Here is a 23,225-nt window from a genome sequence, read left to right on the forward strand (position 1 = left end):
GGAAAGCAGTAATTCCATGATGGAACGTGCTGAATTCCGTGACGGAGCTCTGGGAAGGAGAGAAAGCAGTAATTCCATGGTGGAACTTGCTAGCCCAGAGTGGAGCTCTGAGGAGGGAAAGAAATGCTGAATTCCATGATGGAACATGCTAGCCCAGCACAGGGCTCTGGGAAGGGAGGGCAGTGCTGCATTCCCAGAATTTGGGGGCTCAGTGTCGCCTTTCTCTCCACAGGGGAGTGCAAGGCCAAGGCGCGGCCCCCGAAGGCCAAGGGCGAGCGCAAGAAGAAGCAGCTGTTCCCCCCTCAGCCCCCGGGGCCTGTCCCAGGGCCCGTCCCGGCCCCCCAGCCGCCCCCCGAGGCCGGGCCGGGCCCAGCACGGCCCCCAGGACCCTCCCCAGCCCCGGGCCCGGAGCAGGCCCGGCCCGCGGCCCCCCTGAACGTGGTGCAGCCCTCGGAGGTGCCGGCCGAGGAGGACGACTTCAGGCCGCGGCCCATCATCCCCATGCTGTACGTGGTGCCCCGCAGCAAGAAGGTGGTGTTTGACAAGGAGCACATGTCCTGCCAGCAGGCCTTCGAGCAGTTTGCCACGCAGAAGGGGCTGGGCTGGCGCCAGCAGGGCCCCGGCAAGGAGCAGGACGGCGCCGAGGCCGAGCGCGCCGAGCTCGCCGCCGAGGTCAGTTCTTGTGGCAGGGAGGAATGATCAGTCTGACTCCATGGATTCACTTGCAAGCTGGTTTGTTCATCTTAATGAGCAAAAACTTTCAAGCACAGATCTCAGTGCCAGCTGCTGTCAAATTACCCTTTAGAAGTCAATAAAGCTGGTGAATGGCATTTGAGGTGCTGTTTGGGGAGAGAATTCTTGAAGTGTATATTCATGTTCTTGAAGGCTGATTTATTATTTTATGATACTATATTATAGTAAAGAATACTATACTAAAGAATACAGAAAGGATACTTACACAATGCTGACAAGATAATAATGAAAACTTGTGACTCCTTCCAGAGCCCCGACACAGCTTGGCCATGATTGCCCAATAAGTCAAAACAATTCACATGAAACCACTGAAACAATCACCTGTTGGTAAACAATGTCCAATGACATTCCAAAGCAGCAAAACACAGGAGAAGCAATGAGATAATTATTGTTTTCCTTTTTCTCTGAGGCTTCTCAGCTTCCCAGGAGAGAAATCCTGGGTGAAAGGATTTTTCCAGAAAATGTGACTGTGACAGTCAGTGGCTCGCAGGCTGCGGTGGCCGGTGTGAGGACAGCCCCAAGGCCAGGCTGGGTGCAAGCACCACCTGGTCTAGGGGTCTACAGCCCCGTGGCAGGGTTGGAACTGGATGGTCTTTTGTGTCCCTGCCAACCCAAACCAGTCTGGGACTCCATGAGTCATGATTTCCGTGGAGTTCCCAACTGTGTATGTGGTTGAGCAGACTTTTCACAAGCTGATGGAATTGGCAGCTTGCAGATGTTCTGAGGCTGTCCTGATTTGAAGAAAACTCTGTAGTTTACCCAACTTCTTAAGAGTTGGTGTTGGCTTTTATCTGCTCCAGGAATTGGCTCGGAAGGCTTCAGTGGTTCAGCCAAAAGGCAGAGAAAAGTTTTCCGTGTGAATCCGAGAACTCTCTTTGACAGGGGCTCTGACTCTCTTGTCCTGTTCCCTCCTTTGGGGTGCCCATCCAGCTTGTTGTGCTTCCTTCCAGGCTGCTTCTGCCTTCTCCAAGATGAAGATGGAGATCAAGAAGAGCCGTCGGCACCCTCTGGGCAAGCCCCCGACGCGCTCGCCGCTGTCCGTGGTCAAGCAGGAGACCTCGAGTGACGAGGGTGAGTGAGCAGCCCCAGGGACCTGGGCAGGTCCTGTCTGAGCCAGGGAATTGCTGCAGCCTCTTGACAAAACTGGGTGGCCTGAAACTCTGTGTTACATGTAGCTGGTAGGAAATGCAGCGTGTTCCCGTTTTGATAACCCAGCTGGAAACAAAACTCCTCCGTGGGAGGTGTCACTTCTCACCTCCCACCCTTTTTTCACTCAAGAAAAATATTTTGCTGGCTGCAGAATGAGGCAGCATTTTGGGCAAAGGGAAAAAAAGAGTTTGCAGAAAATAATAACTTAAAAGGCAAAGCTCTGTCTTGGATATTGCAGTGGATTGAGAGCTAGTCCTTGGAGGCAGTGGAGGTCAGATCTGCTCCCATGTGTGTGAAGAAAACCAATTCTAACCTTTTGCTTGTCTCCTAATTCACATCAGTGTTGGGGTCCAGCTTTCCTTGGCAGATGCAGGAATAAGAATTAAAATGTTTTTCAGTGTTTAACTGATTCTTCTTTCCCCACATTCCAGTCTCCAACAGTGTGGACCAAGGGGAAAGAAAAGATTCTTACCTCTCACACTGTTTTGTGGTGTATTCCCCACTTTGAGGCCTTTTCCACATTACTCAGAATATGGACAATGCCCCAGGAAGGAGCTTTTGTGTGCTGGTCAGTGGGTGTAGCTGGCAGTCTCTGCTCACAGCTCCTCATTCCAAAGGACATTATCTTTCCCATTCACCCTCCTTCAGGAGTGCAGCCATTGATTTTAGAGCCTTTTCCTGCCTTTCCCTCCTGCAGGAAAGACTTCTCCTGAGCTCACAGAGCTCCTTTCCTCACCAAGGAGGATGCATTTGATGCCTTCCAAGTGTGTAACATGGAGTTAAGTGTGCAGAGGCAGCTGAGACTTGTTATCTTGTTTTGGTGTGAGACCTTGGAACCAGCTCAGAGCTGGAGGATCCTCATTAGGCAGATTCTTCTCACTACTTTGACTTGTTGGATGCTGTTTGGGGACTTGGCTGGTGGAGCAGGAGCAGCTCTTGTGGAAGCTGGCATTTCTTGGGGAGTGATTTCCAGCTCTGCTGGGCAAAATCTGATCAAACAGATTCTTCCCTCCCCAGCAGGGAATAGAGGCAGCTCTCTGCACCCCAGGCTTTTCCAGGGAATGATGTGCAGGATGAGCTGCAGGCTGCAGCAGGAACAGTGAGCATGTAAATTAAGGCAATGCACATTTTACACAAAGATTCAGCCCAGACAAGTTGTTTGCAATGTGGGAGCCATCCTGAATGCCTTGTGTCCCCCTGGATCCATCCTAGGAGGAGCCAAGGTGACAGCACACGACAGCCATTCCCTTTCTTCTCTCCATCTGTCACTCTGGATTAGGCTGCTGCTCTCACTGATTTCACTGGTGTCATAAATCCTGCTCTGTCACCTGATGTGCCTCGACTGAAATTTGAAGAAATGTGGGTTTTGATTCATGTCTTGTAAATAAACACTTTTTAGAGGGTAACCCTCATATGAAATGTGACAGAGCCACACACCCAGCACTCATCATCTCAAAAAAGGGATTAATAAAACACAATAAAATTTCCACATTGTCTGACAAATATGTTATGGGCAACATTTAAAATCTGAGATGTAAACTCAGCCATTAACATTTTACTCCAAATTCCTTTTATCCTTTCTGGTAACCCAAGAGTCAGAAAATCTTCAAAGGGAGGGAGAACTGAGGAGGAGACTTAGACTTGTAGAGCAGAACATAAACTGCTTATTTCCAGTAATTAACAGTGAAGCAGTGAACAATTTGGTTTAATGTGCTGAGCTCTGGGGATAATGTTCTTCCAAGATGGTTTTGAGTTCCCTGTTCTTTTGGAAACTTTGCAGATTGGTGATGCAGGGAGTGATTTACACTCAGCCTTGTGTGGAAAATGTCTTTAACACTTAGAGTGACTCAAAGCTCCTTCATTAGGAAGGGTAAAGAACTCAGACCCCCAGACTGCCACAGATGGATTCGGCAGTGGTTTAATCATGAAATGCCAAGGACCTTTGAAAGGTTTATAAAATAAAGAATTAGCAAACTAATTAGCAGGAGCAGTTGCTGGCAGAGCTGTGGCAGAGCTCTGGGTGGTGGGGAGTGCAGTGGGAGGTGCAGTGCTGTGGGAATGGCTGTGCAGAGCACTGAGCCCAGGCACCCCCAGGCAGGGTTGGTGAGTGCAGGGCAGCTCTGGGATGCACCTGGGGAGAGCTGGGCCAGCCTGGAGTGGGAACTGGGAGCTGGGAACTGGGAACTGGGAGCTGGGAACTGGGAACTGGGAGCTGGGAGTTGGGAACTGGGAACTGGGAGCTGAGAACTGGGAACTGGGAACTGGGAACTGGGAGTTGGGAACTGAGAACTGGGAGCTGAGAACTGGGAACTGGGAGCTGGGAACTGGGAACTGGGAGCTGAGAACTGGGAGCTGGGAGCTGGGAACTGGGAACTGGGAGCTGGGAACTGGGAACTGGGAGCTGAGAACTGGGAACTGGGAACTGGGAACTGGGAGCTGAGAACTGGGAGCTGGGAACTGGGAGCTGGGAACTGGGAACTGGGAGCTGGCCTGGCCCAGCAGCACCAGTTCCATCCCCAGAGCACACAGCTCCCTGCTGGAGACAGGAAAGGGGCATTTCCTTGCACTGGCATCATGTGTTTGGAACTTAAGAAAGTTCAAATGAAATCTTCATGAAAAGGATGGTGGAGGTTTCCCAGCTGGGAAGGGGAGGGAGTTGCAAAGGCAGTAAATGGCAGTAAATCTCCATTCTCTCCTTCCTCGTGGCCAGTTCCTTCAGGTCACTGCTGCCCCTGTCTTGTGTCCTGTCCATTTAAGGAAGTGTTTGGGGCATAGGCATATGGGAGGCCATGGAGGAGTTGAATGTTTTTGTTTATTGCACTTCTTGTGTTGTTGAGACCTGAGCTGTTTAACTCACCCTTGCTCCTTTTGCCTCTTCTCACCATAAACTCTTTTGTCTTTACTTACTGCTCATTGTTTTGGGATTTCTCTTTTTCCTTTTCATTCTAGAAATGTTTCCATTTTCTGGAGAGGAAGATATGAGTGATCCAGAGGCTTTGAAATCTTTACTTTCCTTCCAGTGGAAGAACAAAGCACTTAATTTCCCAGCTGAAAGGAAGTTCAATGCAGCTGCTGCCCTGAGTGAGCCATACTGTGCTGTCTGCACCCTCTTCTACCCCTATAACCAGGTAATTCCTCATCACTGAGTCAGGGAATCATTAAGGTTGGAAATGGATCTAGGATCAAGTCCAGCTGTTAATCCCCCACCACTGTGCTCACCCTAAAGCCACGTCCCCCCCTCTGTATCCATGGGTTTTGTATCCATGGTTTTTTTGGGATGGTGACCCCAGTTCTCTGGGCAGCCTGTGCCATTGCCTGACCACACCTTCCATGAAGAGATTTCCCCATATATCTCACCTAAACCTCTGCCACTGCTCAGATGGCTGAGTTAGGATGCAGACATTTCTGATACAGACAAACCCACACAAATTTGCACACCAAAGAAATGTGTTTGGATTTGGCAGTGGCTGGAGCCTTTTTTTGTTATCTTTCCTGGCTTCTCTGCCTTGCTCAGTGTTCATTTTGAAATCACACTGAAAGAGCTTTGCAAACACTGTTCCATGCAGAGAAAAGTCACACCAGGCTCCTGATTCCATACGGGCCCGAGTTGCTGAATTTATGCAAACAAGCCACAAAATAAAAATTTACTGAGTAAGCACATCCATCACCTTTTTTTGGAAACTACCAATATGCTTTGGGAGATGTTATAAGCAGAAAGGCAAAATTCATCAGATGAATTAGTTATTTGTGCAGTTGTGCATTGATTTGTTCTCACATAGAGCCAAATCTGGCTTTGTGTGTCCACCAGGAATTCGTGCCTTAGATACTTGTAGCTGTGTTGGAAGCTTTTCCTGAGGAAAGCAGAACCCACCTCCCCTTTCAATAAAATCTCTTGATTTATTATACAGACTGAAAAGAAAATATCTGTTCTGATTGCTGGCTGTTGTGAGGAAAGCTGGGTGCAGCTGAGCTGGTTTTATCCATTGCTATTAACTCTGTCAGCTACCAGAAACCTTGAAATGTCCTTCAGGAGAACTTCTTGCAGGAAAAGTAGGGAAGGATGCCAAGGGGATGGGAGAGAGGGAGGGAAAGCCTTGCTTTTAGTAATATTTTCCTTTTTATTTTTCCTTGGTGTTTTCAGCTGCAATTTAGGAATTTAGATTTTTGCAGAAGAAAACCAGGAGAAGCTGCTCGTTATTCTAATGCTTCTTTGAGCTTCCACAACAAATTACAGATCCCAGTTGATGCCTGAGGGGGACAAGCAAGGGGGGAATCAGGATTTTAGGCTGCTTGTTGGCTGTTTGGTGTCAGGTGTTGGTGACCTCTGTGCAAGGGGAGTGCTCAGAGTGGACAGTGAGCACCATGGCCAGGAAGAGGAGGTTCCAGTGATGGGCTTTTCTCTGCAGTCCTCACAGGTGGAGAAGGAAGCTGCCCCGAGCTCCACAGGGGAGCCATCCTCATTTGTGCACCTTTCCAAGTGTGGGCAGAAGACCAAGCCCCTGATCCCAGAGATGTGCTTTACCTCAAGTGGAGAAAACACCGAGCCCCTTCCTTCAAACTCCTACATTGGAGAGGATGGAACCAGTCCCTTGATATCCTGTGCCAAATGCTGCCTGCAGGTTCATGCCAGTGAGTGTTTCACCTTCCCCAAAGCCTTTGGCTCCCCAGAAACCAGGAGTTTGTGTTGCTGTATTTGAGTTCCTTCTTGTCAGGTTTGTATCCTGTCACTTCCATTTTTATCTTTCTTGGTACAAGGATATCAGGAATCCCAGAAAGGTTTGGGTTGGAAGGAGCTTAAAGCTCATCCAGTTCCCATCCCCTGCCATGGGCAGGGAACCTTTCTCTCAAAGCACATCTGTGTATTCAAGTCCATCTTGGCAGCCACTGATCTTAAAAATACACACCAATATTCTTTTTACTGCTTATTTTGTTGGTTGATTCTTCTCTGTCTCAGAGAAAAGATTCTTTCTTTTGATACCTTTCATTTTTTGTAATAAAGCAGAACTCAAAGGCTTTATTGCACTCTTTTCTCTCACATATTTTGTTCCAATATTGTTCTGCTGGGGGAGGCTATATTGTTCCTGCATGCAGCAGAGATTATGGAGTAGTTTGAGATATATTTTATTAGTGTCTGTGATAGTGTTTGTAGTAATGGCACTTGATTACAAAAGGGAACATATGTCTGTTTGCTTCCCTGATAGTTATGTCTAAAAGAAGATCTGATTAATCCTGGTGGAGTGTACCTTCAGTGGAGATTGTACAGCATCCAGTTAACATTTGTGACGAATTACTGTTCAGCTGTTTGATCTTGACAGATGGGGAATCTTATTTGACTTGCATCAGCTGGAATTACTTTTGTTGTTCCAATTTTAGAGCCTGCAGGTCCCCGTGCAGCTCAGCAGGGCTGGGGAACTGGAAGCAACTTTGGTTTCTGTGCTGAATCCCTGATTATGGTCATTTCTGGCTAATCAGGCCATGGGATTCAGAGTGGGTGTGAGGAGGAAGATTTCATCCTGCCTTCACCATTCAGTGCTCCTGCATCTTGTCCATCCTTAGGCCTGCAATAGTCCAGTCTATCAGAATGGTTTCTGTGGCCAAATTCTATTTAAGGACAGAGGGCTGTGGGCAAGATGATGTTAATCTGCAGGCTCAGACCTGAGATCCATCTGTTTCTAGAGAAGCTCAGCTTTATATTTTGGCTGTACTCTCCCCTTGAGGGTAGGACAGGACAGGTGTTAAATCTGATGGAAGCTCCAGTGCCTGGTTGTTTCCTTGTGCTCTGTGACATCCCTTTGACTTTGCTGCAGAGAATCCATTTGCTTTTATTGCAGGATTGCAGTGGTGAGGTGTATTTTGGCTGGCTGTAAAAGCAGCTGGCAGCCTGTGTGTTCTTGGGAAGTGCCCTCTCAAACTGTGCTGGGTTCCAGCAGCCAGGCCCTGTGGAGAGGGGAAGGTTTGGGAAGGTTTCTGGGCTTTTGAGGCACTGACAAAAGCTATAAAAAGAGCATATTTTTCTTGGATTATCCCTATGGGACAACCTGGGGCTCAGTAAATGGGACTGTTCTGCCCTCACAGAATCACTGAGGCTGGAAAAGTCCTTTAAGGCCATCAAGGCCAAACGTCAGCCCAGCAGCACCACCCTGCCTGCCAGCAGCCATGTCCCCAGGTGCCACATCCATGGATGTTTTTAACCCTTCCAGAGATGGTGATTCCACCTCTGCCCTGGGCAGGCTGTTCCAACCCTTTCCATGAAGATATTTTTCCTAATTTTCAATCTAAACCTCCCTTGGTGCAGCTTGAGGCTGTGCTCAGGGTCTGGCTCTCCCTCAGCTCAGTTTTGGACTGAACACCCCTGTCCCTGTTCTAGGCCTGGGTGGAATTTGCTGCCCTGATTTGCCATATGATGAAAAGAGACCTCAGATGTGGAGAGCAGCTGCAGATCCATAGTATTGACTTTTTTTGACATGCTGTTTATCTGGTTAAGTGGATGATATTTATAAATCAGGCTGTGGTGGCAATCCCAGTGCTTTCTGAATGTCTTCTTTTAAGTTTAATTCAGTAATTTGAGACTGTTGTTCCCAGCTGAAATTTTCTGTTCAGTTTGTTAGGATAGGTGAAGGCTGGATGAGATTTTGTTAGGAGGGATAGAGCCTGGGTGGAATGAGCTGTGTGTTAGTTGAGATGTTTATCTTCAATTTTCTACTCACTTTACAAGCTTGCAGGAATCACAAATCTACTTTTCCAAAACTGTACTTGTGTCTTTTCCCCATTGTTTTTGGTGACAAACCTCAGTGCCTTTTATAGAATTTTAAGGACTTTTTTTTGTTCTTATTTCCCTGTCTTTATAATGGGCATAATACCACTGTACTATTTTGGTGGTGTTGTAGGAGGATTTGGTGTTTGCATGTTACAGTAATTGATGCTCTGTAAAATGAGATGGTTTTCACACTTCCTATAACCATAAATTAAATACTGGTAACCATGTGGAATGCAGGTATTTAATTTCCTTACAGTATTATTTGCCTTGTCCTTCCTCATAACACCACTCAGCAAAAGTAACTGCTTCAAAGTTCAACTGCTTCAACTGCTTCAACCTTGCTAAAATTCATGGGTGTTTCCATGTGTGAGTGCACTCCAGCAGTGGTGGCATCACCTTGGAGCCCAGTTCCTGCCTAAAGAAACAAAATCTTACTATTGTAGTCCTTAGAAAAGTGAAAAACAAACGTGAGGGTTACCTGTGTGGGGGGGTTTGGTTTGTTCTTTTCAGACCTGCTGGTCCCAATTCCTATTTTGTTGGAATACAGTTCCTCGAACGCTCTCAGAGTTGCTTCTGAACTGAAAAGTCATGGAGTGGAACTGAGAAGTGAAACTGAGTGGAACAGAGGCGTTGTGGAAGGGCTGCTCTGACAGGCTGTGGCTCTGTTTGTTGCAGGCTGTTACGGGATACGCCCGGAGCTGGTGAACGAGGGCTGGTCCTGCTCGCGATGCTCGGCCGGCGCCTGGGCAGCGGTAAGGACTGGCACAGCACCCTGGCACTGCTGGCATCACCCTCCCACTGCTCCACACTCATGGCTGGGGCAGGATTCACATTGCCCTGGACATCCCAGGTGGGAGATGGGCACTGCTAAGGACTGGCACAGCACCCTGGCACTGCTGGCATCACCCACTGCTCCACACACATGGCTGGGGGAGAATTCACATTGCCTTTGACATCCCAGGTGGGAGATGGGCAGTGCTAAGGACTGGCACAGCACCCTGGCATCACCCACTGCTCCAAACACACATGGCTGGGGGAGGATTCACATTGCCTTTGACGTCCCAGGTGGGAGATGGGCACTGCTAAGGACTGGCACAGCACCCTGGCACTGCTGGCATCACCCACCCACTGCTCCACACACACAGGGGGGGAGGATTCACATTGCCTTGGACATCCCAGGTGGGAGATGGGCAGTGCTAAGGACTGGCACAGCACCCTGGCACTGCTGGCATCACCCACCCACTGCTCCACACACACAGGGGGGAGGATTCACATTGCCTTTGACGTCCCAGGTGGGAGATGGGCAGTGCTAAGGACTGGCACAGCACCCTGGCATCACCCACCCACTGCTCCACACACACAGGGGGGAGAATTCACATTGCCTTTGACGTCCCAGGTGGGGTGTGGTCACTTTCTGGGGAGGATGAAGAGCCTGGCAGAGCTTTTGGGCCCGTTCTGAAGGAGTTGTGTTCCCGCAGGAATGTTGCCTGTGCAATCTCAGGGGAGGAGCTCTCCAGATGACCACTGATGGCCGGTGAGTGCTGGTTCTGAGGGTGTTTTCCTTCCATGCTGCACCTGATCTCCTTGTCTCGTGAATTTGGTCTTAATGCTCAGTGTAGCAGCAAATTTTGGGGTTCTGGAGGGAACTGCTCCTCGCTGACTTGGCAGGATGAGCCCGAGGGACTGTACTGCCCTACACTGCACCAGGCTACTTGACAGCAGAACTTCTGAACTCCTGCTGAATGTGGTTGTTGCTCAGAGAAAAGTCTTGTCAGAGAATGTTCAGCATTGTGCAGTATCAGGTGTAGGGGAAGGTTGATCTCTGTTGTTCCAGAGACATTTACTTTGTGCCACCCTGATTAACAGTCAATTGGGAGCATTGCCACGGCTGCCAACCCCTGGAAATGTGCCTCGGTGCTGAGGGAGGCAGGGAAATGTTAACTGCCCTCCTGAGCATTTCATTCAGATGGTGGCAGGCCCTGATTTGTGTCCTCACTCTGCTCCCCAGGTGGGTCCATGTGATCTGTGCCATCGCTGTCCCCGAGGCGCGTTTCCTCAATGTCATAGAGCGTCACCCTGTGGACATCAGCGCCATCCCCGAGCAGAGGTGGAAACTGGTGGGTGCCTTTTCCTGGGGACAGTGGTTGGGAACAGGAGCCAAAGGGAAAAGCTGTAACTAGACAGGAAATCATTGTGTGGGTTCGTCAAGCAGCTGAGATTGGAGGCGATCTCGCTCTCATTTCCAAACAAAAGCTGCATTTGTGTCTGCTGAGCCCTGTCAGTGCTTTGACACAAAACCAGCTCTGATTTCCAGATGTGCCTTTACTCTCTAGGAGTGTGCTGTACCCTGGGCAGAGCCTGGGACTCCTTCCCACCTGCAATCAGGTGTAAAGTGCCTAAAAGCTCCATTTACTCCAAGTGCTGCACAGCAGGAGTGCAGAGGGACATGGTGACAAGAGAGAAGCTGAATTGTTCATCTCTAATTCACCTTTCCTTGCAACATTTCTTTCTTTCTATCAAGAAACCTCTTGTAGAAATGAATAAACATTTCTGTGACCCCGACTGCAAGGCAAGACTGCAAGGATTTTAATACCAGCCCAGCTCCAAGTTGTTATTTAGCTGTGTGGCCTCATCCGAGGGATTAGTAATGGACGATTCATTAGCTCAGAGCAATTTATCTTAATGTTAGTTAATGCTCCATCACTATAGTGTGTTATTGCAAAATAAATTGTGCTTTTGCTGCTTTTTTTGGTACAGAAGTCAGCTGGGTGACACAGTGTGGGATGGGGAAGGTGCTGGAGCAGTGATAGATGGGTTAGTGCTGATGGATTCGTTAACAGAGCTGCTACTTAGTGCAGCCAGCCCGGGTGAGAGATTAGGAGGAACCTATCCCTGCTTCCAGAGTTATTTCTCTGTTGTGCAAATGGGTTTTGTACACAAATGTGAATGTAAAAAGCATCCATTATTCAGCAGGAGTGATGGGGCAGCGCAGTGCCAGGGTGATAAATCTTGCAGCCGTGGCTCTTTATGGATCAGCTGACACTTCCAACGTGCATCCTCTTCATTACCAGCACTTGTAACGCTGAACTTAAAATCCTTTTACACAACACTCACTTGTATTGCTTAATGGAGCCTCACAAGGAAACATGACTTAATTCTTTAACCCTTCCTTGGCTGCCTGGCAGTGCTGCAGAGCCAGGGCAGTGTCTGTGTGTGTCTGGCTCTGCTGCTTTGCTCTGCTCCAAAGCAGAGCCTGTGCCTGCCAGAGCCTCTGCACGGACCCACTGCACTCATTTCTCCTTCATTCCTCAATTAAAACTGCAAAGTTTCATAGAATCCCAGAATATCTTGAGTTGGGAGGGTCCCCAAAGGCCATCAGTCCAGTTCCTGGCCCTGCACAGACACCCCAACAATCCACCCTGAGAGAGTTGTCCAAATGCTGCTGGAGCTCTGGAAAGAAATTTTGTTTGATTTCTTCTGTTGTATTCGATTTGCACCTTGTGGTTTCTTCCTTTCTCAGGGAACCTGGAGAATTTTTACATGAAGTGCCTTGATTTACACAGGCCAGTGTTGGAATTTACAGGCACATATTCCTTATGCTGCTGTTAGTCAGAGCCTGGCTTGCAGCTCAAATGTCAAAGCCTGGCTTTAAGCCCTTCACTGGGAAAGTTTTAGAGTTTTCAATTAGGTAAGGATTAAACAATTAATTTGGATGGCAGAATACAGAGGCAGTGGTGCTGTGGGGTGTGAGGTACAAAGGGAGTGTAAATTGGACAAGATTGTGTGCAGAGACTCATGAGCCATGGTGGGCAGGTTTAGGATTCTTCATGGGAATTTCCAGGTGATTCCTGGAGCATGTGGGGAGTCACTGGAGGAGCTGGGGGCTGAGAGCTTTGGAGGTGAGCAGCTGCAGTTAGGAAGATAAACTGAGGGAGACTGAAAGGTGATGGCATTGGAGCTCCTGACTTTGGCAATGATGGACGTGGTGCAGTACTTGATAAAATTGGAAAGATGACCTTTGTGGCTGGAAAAGCTGGAACAGGAGAGAAGGAATGATGTGAAGGGTGAGGATAGTTGATGTAAATAGATGAGGGTAGTGGAGGAGAGAGGGGGCAGGGGTTATCCATGGTTATAATTTGATTTTTTAATATGTTTGTATTGTTTTAAGTTCCTGTGATGAGGGCTGAGGTGCCAAGGAGTGGCAGTGATCTGGTGAAAGGTATAACCTGTTCTCTAAGCATGGACCAAGCACAGACTTTTCAGTCCATTTGTGGGTATGGCACCATTTTCAGAACTGCAGTTTCCTGCTCCCAGATTGATGGCACATTACAGGCCTGTGCACGTAAATTATTTATGACGTGGAAATTTGGAATAATTAGCTGTCATTCCTCAGTGGAGTAAATGAATTGCAGTGTTCATCATGCAGCAGACAGCCCATTTCTTACTCTCAGCAGTGACCTGACTCTGGTGTGCATTTATTCTGAAGATTTCTCTTCTGTGCTTTGGACTCTTTTCCCTCCCACAGAAAATGCTTTTAAATCTCCTTGTGCAGCTTTCCCACAGCACTTGGCACTGGTGTTTCTGTCCATCCCATCTCCCACACTTCCAGATCTGCATTTTCATACGATCCCAGACTGGTTTGGGTTGGAAGGGGCCTTAAATCCCACCCAGAGCCACCCCTGCCATGGTCAGGGACCCTTTCCAGTGTCCCAGGCTGCTGCCAGCCCTGTCCAGCCTGGCCTTGGGCACTGCCAGGGATGTGGGCACCCTGTGCCAGTGTTTTACCACCCTCACAGCCAAGAACTGTCACTTGCTCCATCACTCCTTACACATCAAGCTCACTGTCACTCACATTTATCTGTTGATCATATTTGCTCTGAACATCCCTTTGCTGCAGCTCTTGTGCCTGTCACAGGGAGTTTGTGTGGGCACTGGGTGTGTGCTAATCCTGGCTTGGCAGATCCCTGTTGGCATCAGGAGGGGCAGATTCCTCCTGCCCTGGCAGGGTTAATGCTCCCTGAGCCCCCTGTGTGTCAGCAGCTGTCCCTGCTGCTGGGACAGGGGGATATGGACAGGTTAATAATGGCACCAGTGCCATTGACTCCCCTCAGTCCTGCTGTGCACTTTCCTGCTGCTTATCAGCTCTGGAACATGGTTTGCAGAGTGATAAAGGCTCAGCTTATTAAAGGCTAAACCCACGTTCTGGCAGCACTCAGGCTCTGGCTTTGAATTTCCTGGCTTTTGTTCGTTTGTGTAAAAAGGCCAAATTAATCTTTGGTGTAAACAAACTGCCTTCAGTTAATTCATGGGACTTATTTCATAGAAATGTGGGGCAGAGCCCAGGCAGGGAGGGGGTGTTGCACAGGAATAAGGAAGAACAAATCTTCTGTTCTTTGGCATCTTTTGCTTTCAAGGAAGAGAATTGTTCCTGGAGAAGGAATCCCAGAATCCCAGAATGATTCCAGTTGGATGGGACCTCGAAGGCTTTGGAGTTCCACCCCCTGCCATGATCAGGGACACCTTTTGTTCATTTTAATCATGAAGGGCACATTTGTCTCCTATGTTTGGTATTAATTTTGCCCTGATTTGCCTTGTGCCAGCCTCAGATAAGGTAAAGAAGCTGCCCCACCCCTGGAAGTGTCCAAGGCCAGTGCATGGACTGGATGATTGGGATGAGCTTTAGGGTCCTTCAGCCCAAACCACTCTGGGATTTGCTGATCAGGGACAGATTCCTGGAAACATTAAAAACTGAGTGGTGTTTCCAAGTGGATCCCTGGGAACATTATGCAAGAATCCATTCTTTAGACTGGGATTCCCAAAATCTCCTTTTCTGTATTTCTGAGGGGCTGGAAACAAGAAATGGTGCTGTTATAGGGAGTGAGGAAATTTGTCTTGTTCCCACTACAGCTCCTGCTCACTGTCAGTGCCATCAGGCTCAGGATTTTTAGCTTTGAGAAAATGTAATTTCTTTTTAAAGCAGTCCCACATCTTACATCGATTTACCTCATAACTGGATCTGCTTTGCAGAAAATGAGTGTGAAAATGTCTCTGAGATTTCAGACCTTTTCCCTGATAATTCTGTTTTTTTTTCCCTACAATGTTTTTATTTCTTTTGTTTGCAAAACTGACTGAATTATCTACAGTGGCTCATCTGACATGGATGCCAATAAAATATTTATGGTTGATGTGCTTATGCATCTAAAATAAACACACAGTATTTTTGTTCCATTATATGATTTTATATTCCATGAGATCTGATCAATACAATGTCCCATTAAATATAATCGAGCAAATTGCCACCCAGTTACTGTGCTCTGTTCCTTCAGAAAAATGGAAATGTTATTTTCCAGCAGTGCACCTGTGAGCATCCAGCTGCTGTTGGAGTTAATGAAGTGAAGGTGCACTGTTTGTGTGAGGAGGATGAGGGTGCAGCAGTTCTCTGGTGCCACTGGTGGGTGTTTGCCCAGTCCAGTCTGTCTGTGCCCAGTGTGGCTCTGCAGGGCTGTGGGAGTGGTGAGGCAGGGAATGACAGTGGCTGCTGGACATTGCCTTGGAGGGATCCTGAGTGGGTGACACAGACAGTCCTGGCACAGAGCATCACTGTGGCACTGCTGCCAGGGGCTCTGTGCCCTGTGCCACTCCTGTGGGGGCTGTGGGGTCTCTGCAGGGCTCCAGGCTCTGCTCCTGGAGAGATCTGAGCTCTGGCTGTGCTCCCTTGCAGAGGTGTGACCCCAGCTGTGTTCCCTTGCAGAGGTGATTCCAGCTGTGCTCCCTTACAGAGGTGATTCCAGCTGTGCTCCCTTGCAGAGGTGATTCCAGCTGTGTTCCCTTGCAGAGGTGACCCCAGCTGTGTTCCCTTGCAGAGCTGGCTGTGACCCCAGCTGTGTTCCCTTGCAGAGGTGACTCCAGCTGTGTCCCCTTGCAGAGCTGGGTGTGATTACAGCTGTGTTCCCTTGCAGAGCTGGGTGTGATTCCAGCTGTGTTCCCCTGCAGAGGTGACCCCAGCTGTGTTCCCTTGCAGAGGGGTGACCCCAGCTGTGCTCCCTTACAGAGGTGATTACAGCTGTGTTCCCTTGCAGAGGTGACCCCAGCTGTGCTCCCTTGCAGAGGTGATTCCAGCTGTGTTCCCTTGCAGAGGTGACCCCAGCTGTGTCCCCTTGCAGAGCTGGCTGTGACCCCAGCTGTGTTCCCTTGCAGAGGTGTGTGTACTGCAGGAAGAGGATGAAGAAGGTGTCTGGGGCCTGTGTGCAGTGCTCCTACGAGCACTGCTCCACGTCCTTCCACGTGACGTGCGCGCACGCGGCCGGCGTGCCCATGGAGCCCGACGACTGGCCCTACGTGGTGTCCATCACCTGCTTCAAGCACAAAGCAGCAAACCAGAACGTAGGTTTTGGGCTGGGGGATTTGGGGTTTTGTTGGTTTTTTTGGTTTCTGGGGTTTTTTAAAAATAGTTTCTCCCCCACCTGTATTGGCTCCAAGTGTTTTGTGTTTTTAATGCAGAAGGATTGTCCAGGAAGCCGTTGTTGGGGATGGCTTTCATCTGCAAGAGGGCTGGTTTGGATGGGGTATTGAGAAGTATTCCTGGCTGTGAAGAGGGTAGAACAGTGGCACAGAGAGCTGGGGCTGCCCCTGCATCCCTGGCAGTGCCCAAGGCCAGGCTGGATGGGGCTTGGAGCAGCCTGGGAGTGTGGGAGGTGTCCCTGCCATGGCAGGGGTGGCACTGGGTGGGACTGAAGGTCCCTTCCAACCCATACCATTCTGTGATTCCATGGAATTTTGGACCCAGCTTTTGGAGCTGTGTCTGGCAGCTGTTCCTGTGTCCCTGCAGGTCCCGTTCCGCAGGGAGGTGGCCCTGGGGCAGACAGTGATCACCAAGAACAGGAATGGGCTCTACTATCGCTGCAGGGTCATCGGCACCAGCACCCAGACCTTCTACGAGGTCAACTTCGACGACGGCTCCTACAGCGACAACGTCTACCCCGAGAGCATCATTGTAAGGCACTGCTGGGACACTGCTGTGGCACAGGCACCACAGACTGAGCTGTGCCTTGGGCTGGAACAGCAAAGCAAAGCTTAACTTTTTCATTTTAATTTTTAAGTTGCTGCTCACCTAGAAAAATCTCATCCCGCTCTTCGTGACAGATCTTGTTTCTGACATTATCTCATTTATTTTTTGGTTGCTTTACAAAGATGTGATCTTGCTGAATGCAGATGACTTCACAGAAAGCAGTGTTTGTTCTAAATTTCATCCTATTTGTTTTGTGGTTGAATAATCTTATTTTTCAACTGACAAGTGTGATTCATGGGGGAAGCAGATTGTTCGTAAGCACTTCTGGTTCAAAACAGGGAATTCACTTAATAGAGGGAATGTCTAGAAGAGGCTGATTTGTCAGCTCATGCATTGCCTTCCTGATTGTGCCACTGATTCACTGAGTTGCCCTGCTTGTTTTTGAGATACAGGAGATGTGATGCTGTGGGATTTGTAATGAGAAATGTCCATGAACTGGGTGCTGGCAGCAGAAGGAGCTGCCAGAGTCAATTGCTGCTCTCTCAGGCTGGTTTTGTTTGAGATGCCCACAATTAATCACAAGTGCAGAAATACATCCCATTGCTCATTACCATGTGATTTTAGCACACCTCTGGCCCCTGAGCTCTGCTGGAGCTGTGTCTCTGACCCCTCTCTCTCTGTCCTCAGAGCAGGGACTGCATCCAGATGGGGCCCCCTCCGGAGGGGGAGCTGGTGCAGCTGCAGTGGACGGACGGGATCATCTACAAGGCCAAGTTCATTGCAGCCCAGATCAGTCAGATTTACCAGGTGAGTGCCAGAGGCATCCCTGGGCTCTGCTCCAGGATGGGAGAGCTTGAGCCTGCACCAGAGATGGGCTGCAGGAGCTGGGCAGAGCAGGAGGAGGATTTGGGAGCAGATGATTTATTCCCTCTGAGTTTGTCCAGCCTGAACTTGACACCCCTATTAAACTGTGCTCTGTGTCCTTCTGCTTTATGCAGAAAAGTGTATTAAAGTCTTGGGCAAAGGAAATAAGAATCCCTTAAAAACTTTTAATAGTTTTAACATTTTGCTGTGCACGTTTCCATGAATAAACATCCCTGGAACATCTGATGCATAATTCATGATATAATCAGTGCTTAGCAGAAAGGGTTTCATGGGAGGGGTTTTTTGTACCTGGCTGACTATTTCTGCTGGTTGAAATACAAATGTACTTTAGTAGCTGGAGTTGTTTCCTTGTGACCTGTAAAAATGCTTTGTTTAAGATGAAAGAAATTCTTATTACCATATTGGCCTGAATAGAGGGCTGCTTTTATCATAAGTGAAAAGCTGCTTTTTTCAGGGTATGAATCAAAAATCAGCAGAAATGTGAGGTGCTGGGCCAGCTGCAGTACAGATATTTTGGGATCCATGGAGCACTGAATGAATCCACTTGGATAAGACAGAGGTGCCTGAACAGCACTGAAAGCAGCACTTTTTGGGCTCAGCATCCTCCCCATGGTTTGGGAGTGCTCATTCCACAGAGACACCCACGGGAGCTGGCCCCTGATGCTTCCTGGGTGTGCCTGGGGGGCCCAGCTGTGCCACAGGCTGGGACTGGGCTGTTCAAACGTGGCTCTGAGTTCACCTTCTGCCCCCCTGCAGGTGGAGTTTGAAGATGGCTCTCAGCTGATGGTGAAGCGTGGGGATATTTATACCTTGGAGGAAGAGCTTCCCAAGAGAGTCAAGTCTCGCCTGGTGGGTACCAAAATAGCAAACAAGAAACCAGCTGCAGCTTGCAGAACCCCTTCACATTTTCTTCATGTATTTTTTAGACATTAGGTGAATGCAGCCTCCAGTTTCTGTGGCTGTAAAATTGCTTTTCATTCCCAAAATACACAGAGTGGAAGGAATCCTGGCCACGGATGCTTGAGAATCACAGAAATGATTTCCCCTTGCATGTGTTCAGCTCAGAGTTTTATTTTCTCTGGTTAAAAGATTATGTTCAGATCATTTTACACCATATGAATTCAGTTATATGGAGTCATCCTGTCCAAGGGTGAGGTGAGCTGGGCTGCAGCTCAGGGCTTTCTGGAGAACTGATTATCTCCCTGGGACCAAACCCCCTTTTCTCACCAAACTGGAGATTTAGAGTGTGGCTCTTACCTATAAATCTTTTAATCTACAAGATCAGGCTGTCTTTGAGTGCATACAGTGGAATTACTGAGCCTAGGAAAGATGAGGGCTTTATTTCTTAGCTTTTCTTTTTATATTCCAGACTTGCTGGGTGTTTTCAGACCCTTTAAAGCCATTCCATTTAACCAGGTGATGGGGCTGGGGAGTGCCCAGGTTGTTCCCAGCCCAGGGGGACCGTGGGTCTCTCCCTGTGCTCCTGCTGTGCCCCTAATGGCTGTTTTGTGTCTCCTGCAGTCCCTCAGCACCGGGGCCCCTCAGGAAGATGTGTTCTCGGGAGATGAAGTGAGAGCAGCCAAGCGTCCCCGGCTGGGGAATCCCAGGAATCCTGAGGAATATGGACAAACCCCAGACTACCTGGCCTTTATGGAGAGCCTGTTGCAGACACAGTACCAGCCTGGGACTCAGAGCAACATGTTTTAACCAGGATTCATCCAAAATATTCAATTAACCCTTTTTGAGTTAGTGGAAAAACAAATAGGAAACTGTGGAATGGAAGACCAGCCCTGTGCAATAGCCTGCTGTGAATTTCTTTCATCTCCTCTTGGTTTGGACTGCAGGAAATCCCTGTCTGGCTGCTACCTCGACCTTGCCAGGAGTTGCTGACCAAGAGCTGGGGAGCTTGGAAACCCTTCAGCTTTTCACATGGAGACTTTGGAAGAGTTTCTACAGATGGAGCTTTGTGACTGGTTCTTTTTTTATGAGGAAAGGGTTAAAATTTAACAAAAGGACTTTTTCAAATCTGTCAAACTTTTGTCTTTCAAGGTGCTATTACATTGACTACTGAAGCAGCCTTTGGAATCGTGTTTTCTGTACATAGACGTCACCTTTGTGAAGTTTTCTATGAATGAGCATTATTAAAAAAAAAAAAGCAAGCAAAAATAGGAAAATGAAAGTTTCCACAAAACATTTTTCTAGATTATGGCTTTAAAACAGAAAATAAATTAAATCCTCCCCCCTCACCCCCAAATGAATTGTGACTGATGTTACAGCGGGGAGAGGGAGAGCAAGAGCAGATGTCCTGGAATGTTCTGGGTTCTTCTTTTGTAAAGAAACACTATCTTTGTAAGCTGGGGAAGGTGGGGCAGCAATGTTCCCCTGGGCTGTTCCTGCCATTGGCTCTCTGCACGCCCTGGGATGGGCCCTGGCATCGCTGCCACGTCCCCAGGGAGGGGCTTAGGGAAGACGTGACCAGGTTTGGGTCATTCCTCTCACCTTCCTTCCCCATCTTTGCCATCACAGTTGCTTTCTAGTTCAGGATCAGCATGGCTTTGAGTTCCAGTGTGCCACCCTGGTTTGGCAAGTGTTCTGTTGCTGCTTGTGTTAGCTCCCCACGAGCCAGAGGCTCCCCGGCAGCGCTTCTCCCTCAGCACTTCTCCTTTCTCTTTCCTTTGTCTCTTTATTTTTTAATTTTAATTTTTTTTGTTTTTGTTTTTTGAGTTGTGCTCCTTACAGTGTGAGAATCATTCCATGACAGAAGCTTGGGAGGTGTTTGTATGTTTTTCTTTTATCCTATTAAAGAAGAAATTCCTCAAACATCTGATTGTCGTGACATCCTTTCCTTAAGCCAAGACTGAGCCTGTGAGTTCCTCCTGGGGAAGAGGAGTGCAAGCCCTGCCTTGACTGGACTCAGCTCACTGAGGATTGAAGGAGCATTAAAGGCAGAGCCCAGCCCTGAAGTGTTGAGGGGGCAGCTCCCACCTGGACGTTTGGAAATGCCCTGGGCTGAAGAGCTGCTGTGGAGCAGTGCTTGGCAAAGAGCCTGCTCCAAACCCTGCTGGAGCCACTGGAAAATCTTCCCCTCTCTTTGGAGGAGCTCAGTCAGTTCAGAGGAGAGAAGGAGGCAGTGCTGGTCCCGAGCTGGAGGGGCCATGGCAGAGCTGGGAAGGTTCAGGTGCAGGGGGGAGAGCAGAGCAGAGGGCACCCAGACCCTCCCCTCTCCCCACAGCCCAGCCTGGAATGCTGCCCTGCAATCTCTTCCACTTAATTCCCTGAAATTACTGGATGGAGAGAGACAATATTCTTGTTTTTATTATTATTTTTAAGCCCCTTTGCAAGGTGGTTGTCGTTCTGGGGAGAGGCTGTTAAGCAAAGCTCTGGCTGGATCTTTAAGGGAATAAGTGGGAAGGATTTGTGGGCTAGCAGATGGTAGATTAGCATCTTAAGAGACTCCATGGGTATTAAACTGTCCTAGTGAAAGAGTGGAGATAGAATAAAGCGATTTAATTCCTTTTTTACTTTGGTTTTGTTCTCCCTGGAGGATTGGAGGTCCCATCCTTTCCCCTGCCTCTGCTACGGGTCCTTTTCCTGTGCCTGGCTGCGCCTGCGTGGTTGTGAGACCCTGCAAACAGGGCTCTGCTTTTGGGTTCTTTTATTTCTGAGTTTCTGACGTTTTCAGTGGATGTCTCCACGAATAAAACCAAACTGAGACTAATAAAAGTTTAAAAATTGGCAAGGTTCTCCCGAGCCTGGGTTGTTCCTCCCACAGAGCTGTCTCCTGTCGGTTGAAATGTGATTAAATAGAAAACTTGCTGTATAAAAGACTAAGAATGTTGCCAGGCCACGAGAGAAATATTTAAAACAATTGAAAGAGAAATTTAACCAGCAGAGGAATTTTTTTGGAGGTGGGAGGGAAGGGTGGGATGGGATGAGTGGTTGTGAGCGACGGGGAATTTCCTCTGCATGCTGGAGTCCTGCAGTAGCTGTATCCATGTGTAGTACCTTTCCCAAATGCTATTTATATTGTAAAAACACAAGTGTGTTCCCTCACCCCATATTCAGATGCTGAGTTATGTTGAAACATGAACCTGGAACTGTCGAATGCCCTTCCTTGGTGCAAGGATTTTCTCTCTTTTTGTTGGTTTTTAAAATCCCTCATTTTGGTTTAGGAATGACTTGTGCAGATTCAGGGTAGTGGCCACACTGATGGCCCCTGGGCATCAGCCTGTTGAAAAGGAAATAGGAAATGCACATTCCTACCCCTTCCTCCAGTGAAATATATTTGTGTCTGATTATGTGCTATAAAAATAATGATTTTTTTTTTCCTTTCTCCCCCTAGATTAAGGCTGTGATGTATTTTTTGCCTATTTTTTTTTTCTCTGCCTCTAGGTTCAAAATGAATTAAAAGCTGTTGAGCATTTCAGAATGACACTTTTTGGGGGGTTGAAGTCTCTTCATTTCTAAGTTTGAAGTCTTGTGCAGCAGGAGGTCGCTGAACCTCCTCAAACAGCATCTTCCTGAAACTCCATTTAAACACCTTTAATTTCCCCTCCAGAGCTTTCAGGTCATCTCTTGTTCCCAAGGATGACTGTGCTGGCACAGGCACACAAAAAAAGGCAGTTTTGGCACAATCCTGAGACTCAAATGAGCTGGAGCTGTTGACACAGAATTATTTGGCAGCTTTGGTAGCAGAAGAAGAGAAGTCCTTGGGTTACTTGCTCACCAATAGAAAATCAGTGGGAGTTATTTATTCTGCTTGAAAGCAGCAAAACAATTAAATTTTTGGTTTCCAGCAGGGGAAATGTAAAGGTCGCTGTGCAAATGCTGTTTGGAATTGCACAGTGACCACAGTTTAACCACTTTTCCTGTGGAACAAACAGGATTTTGGCTCTGCTTCAGCACAGTTCACTTTGGCTCAACCTCTCCAGCCCAGCCTTGCCATTTCAGATGCCAGCTGCTGATATCCCCTAGCAAACGAGCCAGCCTGTCCCTGAAACAGGAGTGATCCCCTCCCCTGTGCCCCAGATCAGCGTTTAAAAATAAAGAAATGGCCAGATCCTCTGCTCATCTGCTTCATTTAACAGAGCCATCGCTGGAAAATGCAGCAAATTGTCTTTGATCAGGAGGGAATGGTCAGTGCCCCTGGTCCAGGCCAAGATGCTGCTGCAGGGATTCATCTGCCTGGCCCAAGAGATGGATTGGAGCTGATTCGGGTGCAGGAGGGTCCCTGGGCAGTTTTCTCTTTGGAGAAGGGCCCAAGAGATGGATTGGAGCTGATTCAGGTCCAGGAGGGTCCCAGTTTTCTCTTTGGAGAAGGGCTCTGTGCAGGTGTGATTTGCTCCTGGCTCTGCTTTGGAGCTGAGGTTTCCTTCCCTTTGTCACCTGAACAGCTCAGAGCCTCTTGGAGCTGTGGTGTGCCTGGATGATCTGGGATTCAGCTGAAACATGGAATTAACACTGCAATCCAGGAGCTTTGTGGCCTGGCTTGGGTGATTAGTGTGAGATTTTTGTCAGCACAAAGTGAAAAATCTGCCTGAGCACCACAGTGTGAGATCCCTCGGCTCAGGGATGGGTCTGGGCTCCAGGAGCAATTTATCATCACAATTTTCACTAATTCAGCTTAGAGACAATTGGCTGCTTGTTAAACACTGCAATTTCTCTCACTTCTGT

General features: G+C 48.3%; 1 protein-coding gene across 2 annotated transcripts in view; it reads left to right on the forward strand.

Moving 5' to 3' along the window:
- Positions 1-21,986, forward strand: part of KDM4B (lysine demethylase 4B) — a 74,899-nt gene extending 52,913 nt beyond the window's left edge. For both annotated transcript variants that reach the window (XM_054650067.2, XM_054650068.2), the window contains 12 exons: positions 233-672; positions 1,704-1,824; positions 4,852-5,030; positions 6,309-6,531; positions 9,335-9,411; positions 10,138-10,193; positions 10,668-10,776; positions 15,857-16,042; positions 16,488-16,652; positions 17,355-17,474; positions 18,309-18,401; positions 19,074-21,986. In XM_054650067.2, the coding sequence (XP_054506042.1) occupies positions 233-672; positions 1,704-1,824; positions 4,852-5,030; positions 6,309-6,531; positions 9,335-9,411; positions 10,138-10,193; positions 10,668-10,776; positions 15,857-16,042; positions 16,488-16,652; positions 17,355-17,474; positions 18,309-18,401; positions 19,074-19,259 (1,955 nt within the window). In that variant the 3' untranslated portion in view covers positions 19,260-21,986. The remainder of the gene's footprint in view (positions 1-232; positions 673-1,703; positions 1,825-4,851; positions 5,031-6,308; positions 6,532-9,334; positions 9,412-10,137; positions 10,194-10,667; positions 10,777-15,856; positions 16,043-16,487; positions 16,653-17,354; positions 17,475-18,308; positions 18,402-19,073) is intronic.
- Positions 21,987-23,225: the final 1,239 nt, after the last annotated feature.

Source organism: Agelaius phoeniceus, chromosome 29, assembly GCF_051311805.1.
Source record: "Agelaius phoeniceus isolate bAgePho1 chromosome 29, bAgePho1.hap1, whole genome shotgun sequence".
Classification (NCBI taxonomy): domain Eukaryota; kingdom Metazoa; phylum Chordata; class Aves; order Passeriformes; family Icteridae; genus Agelaius; species Agelaius phoeniceus.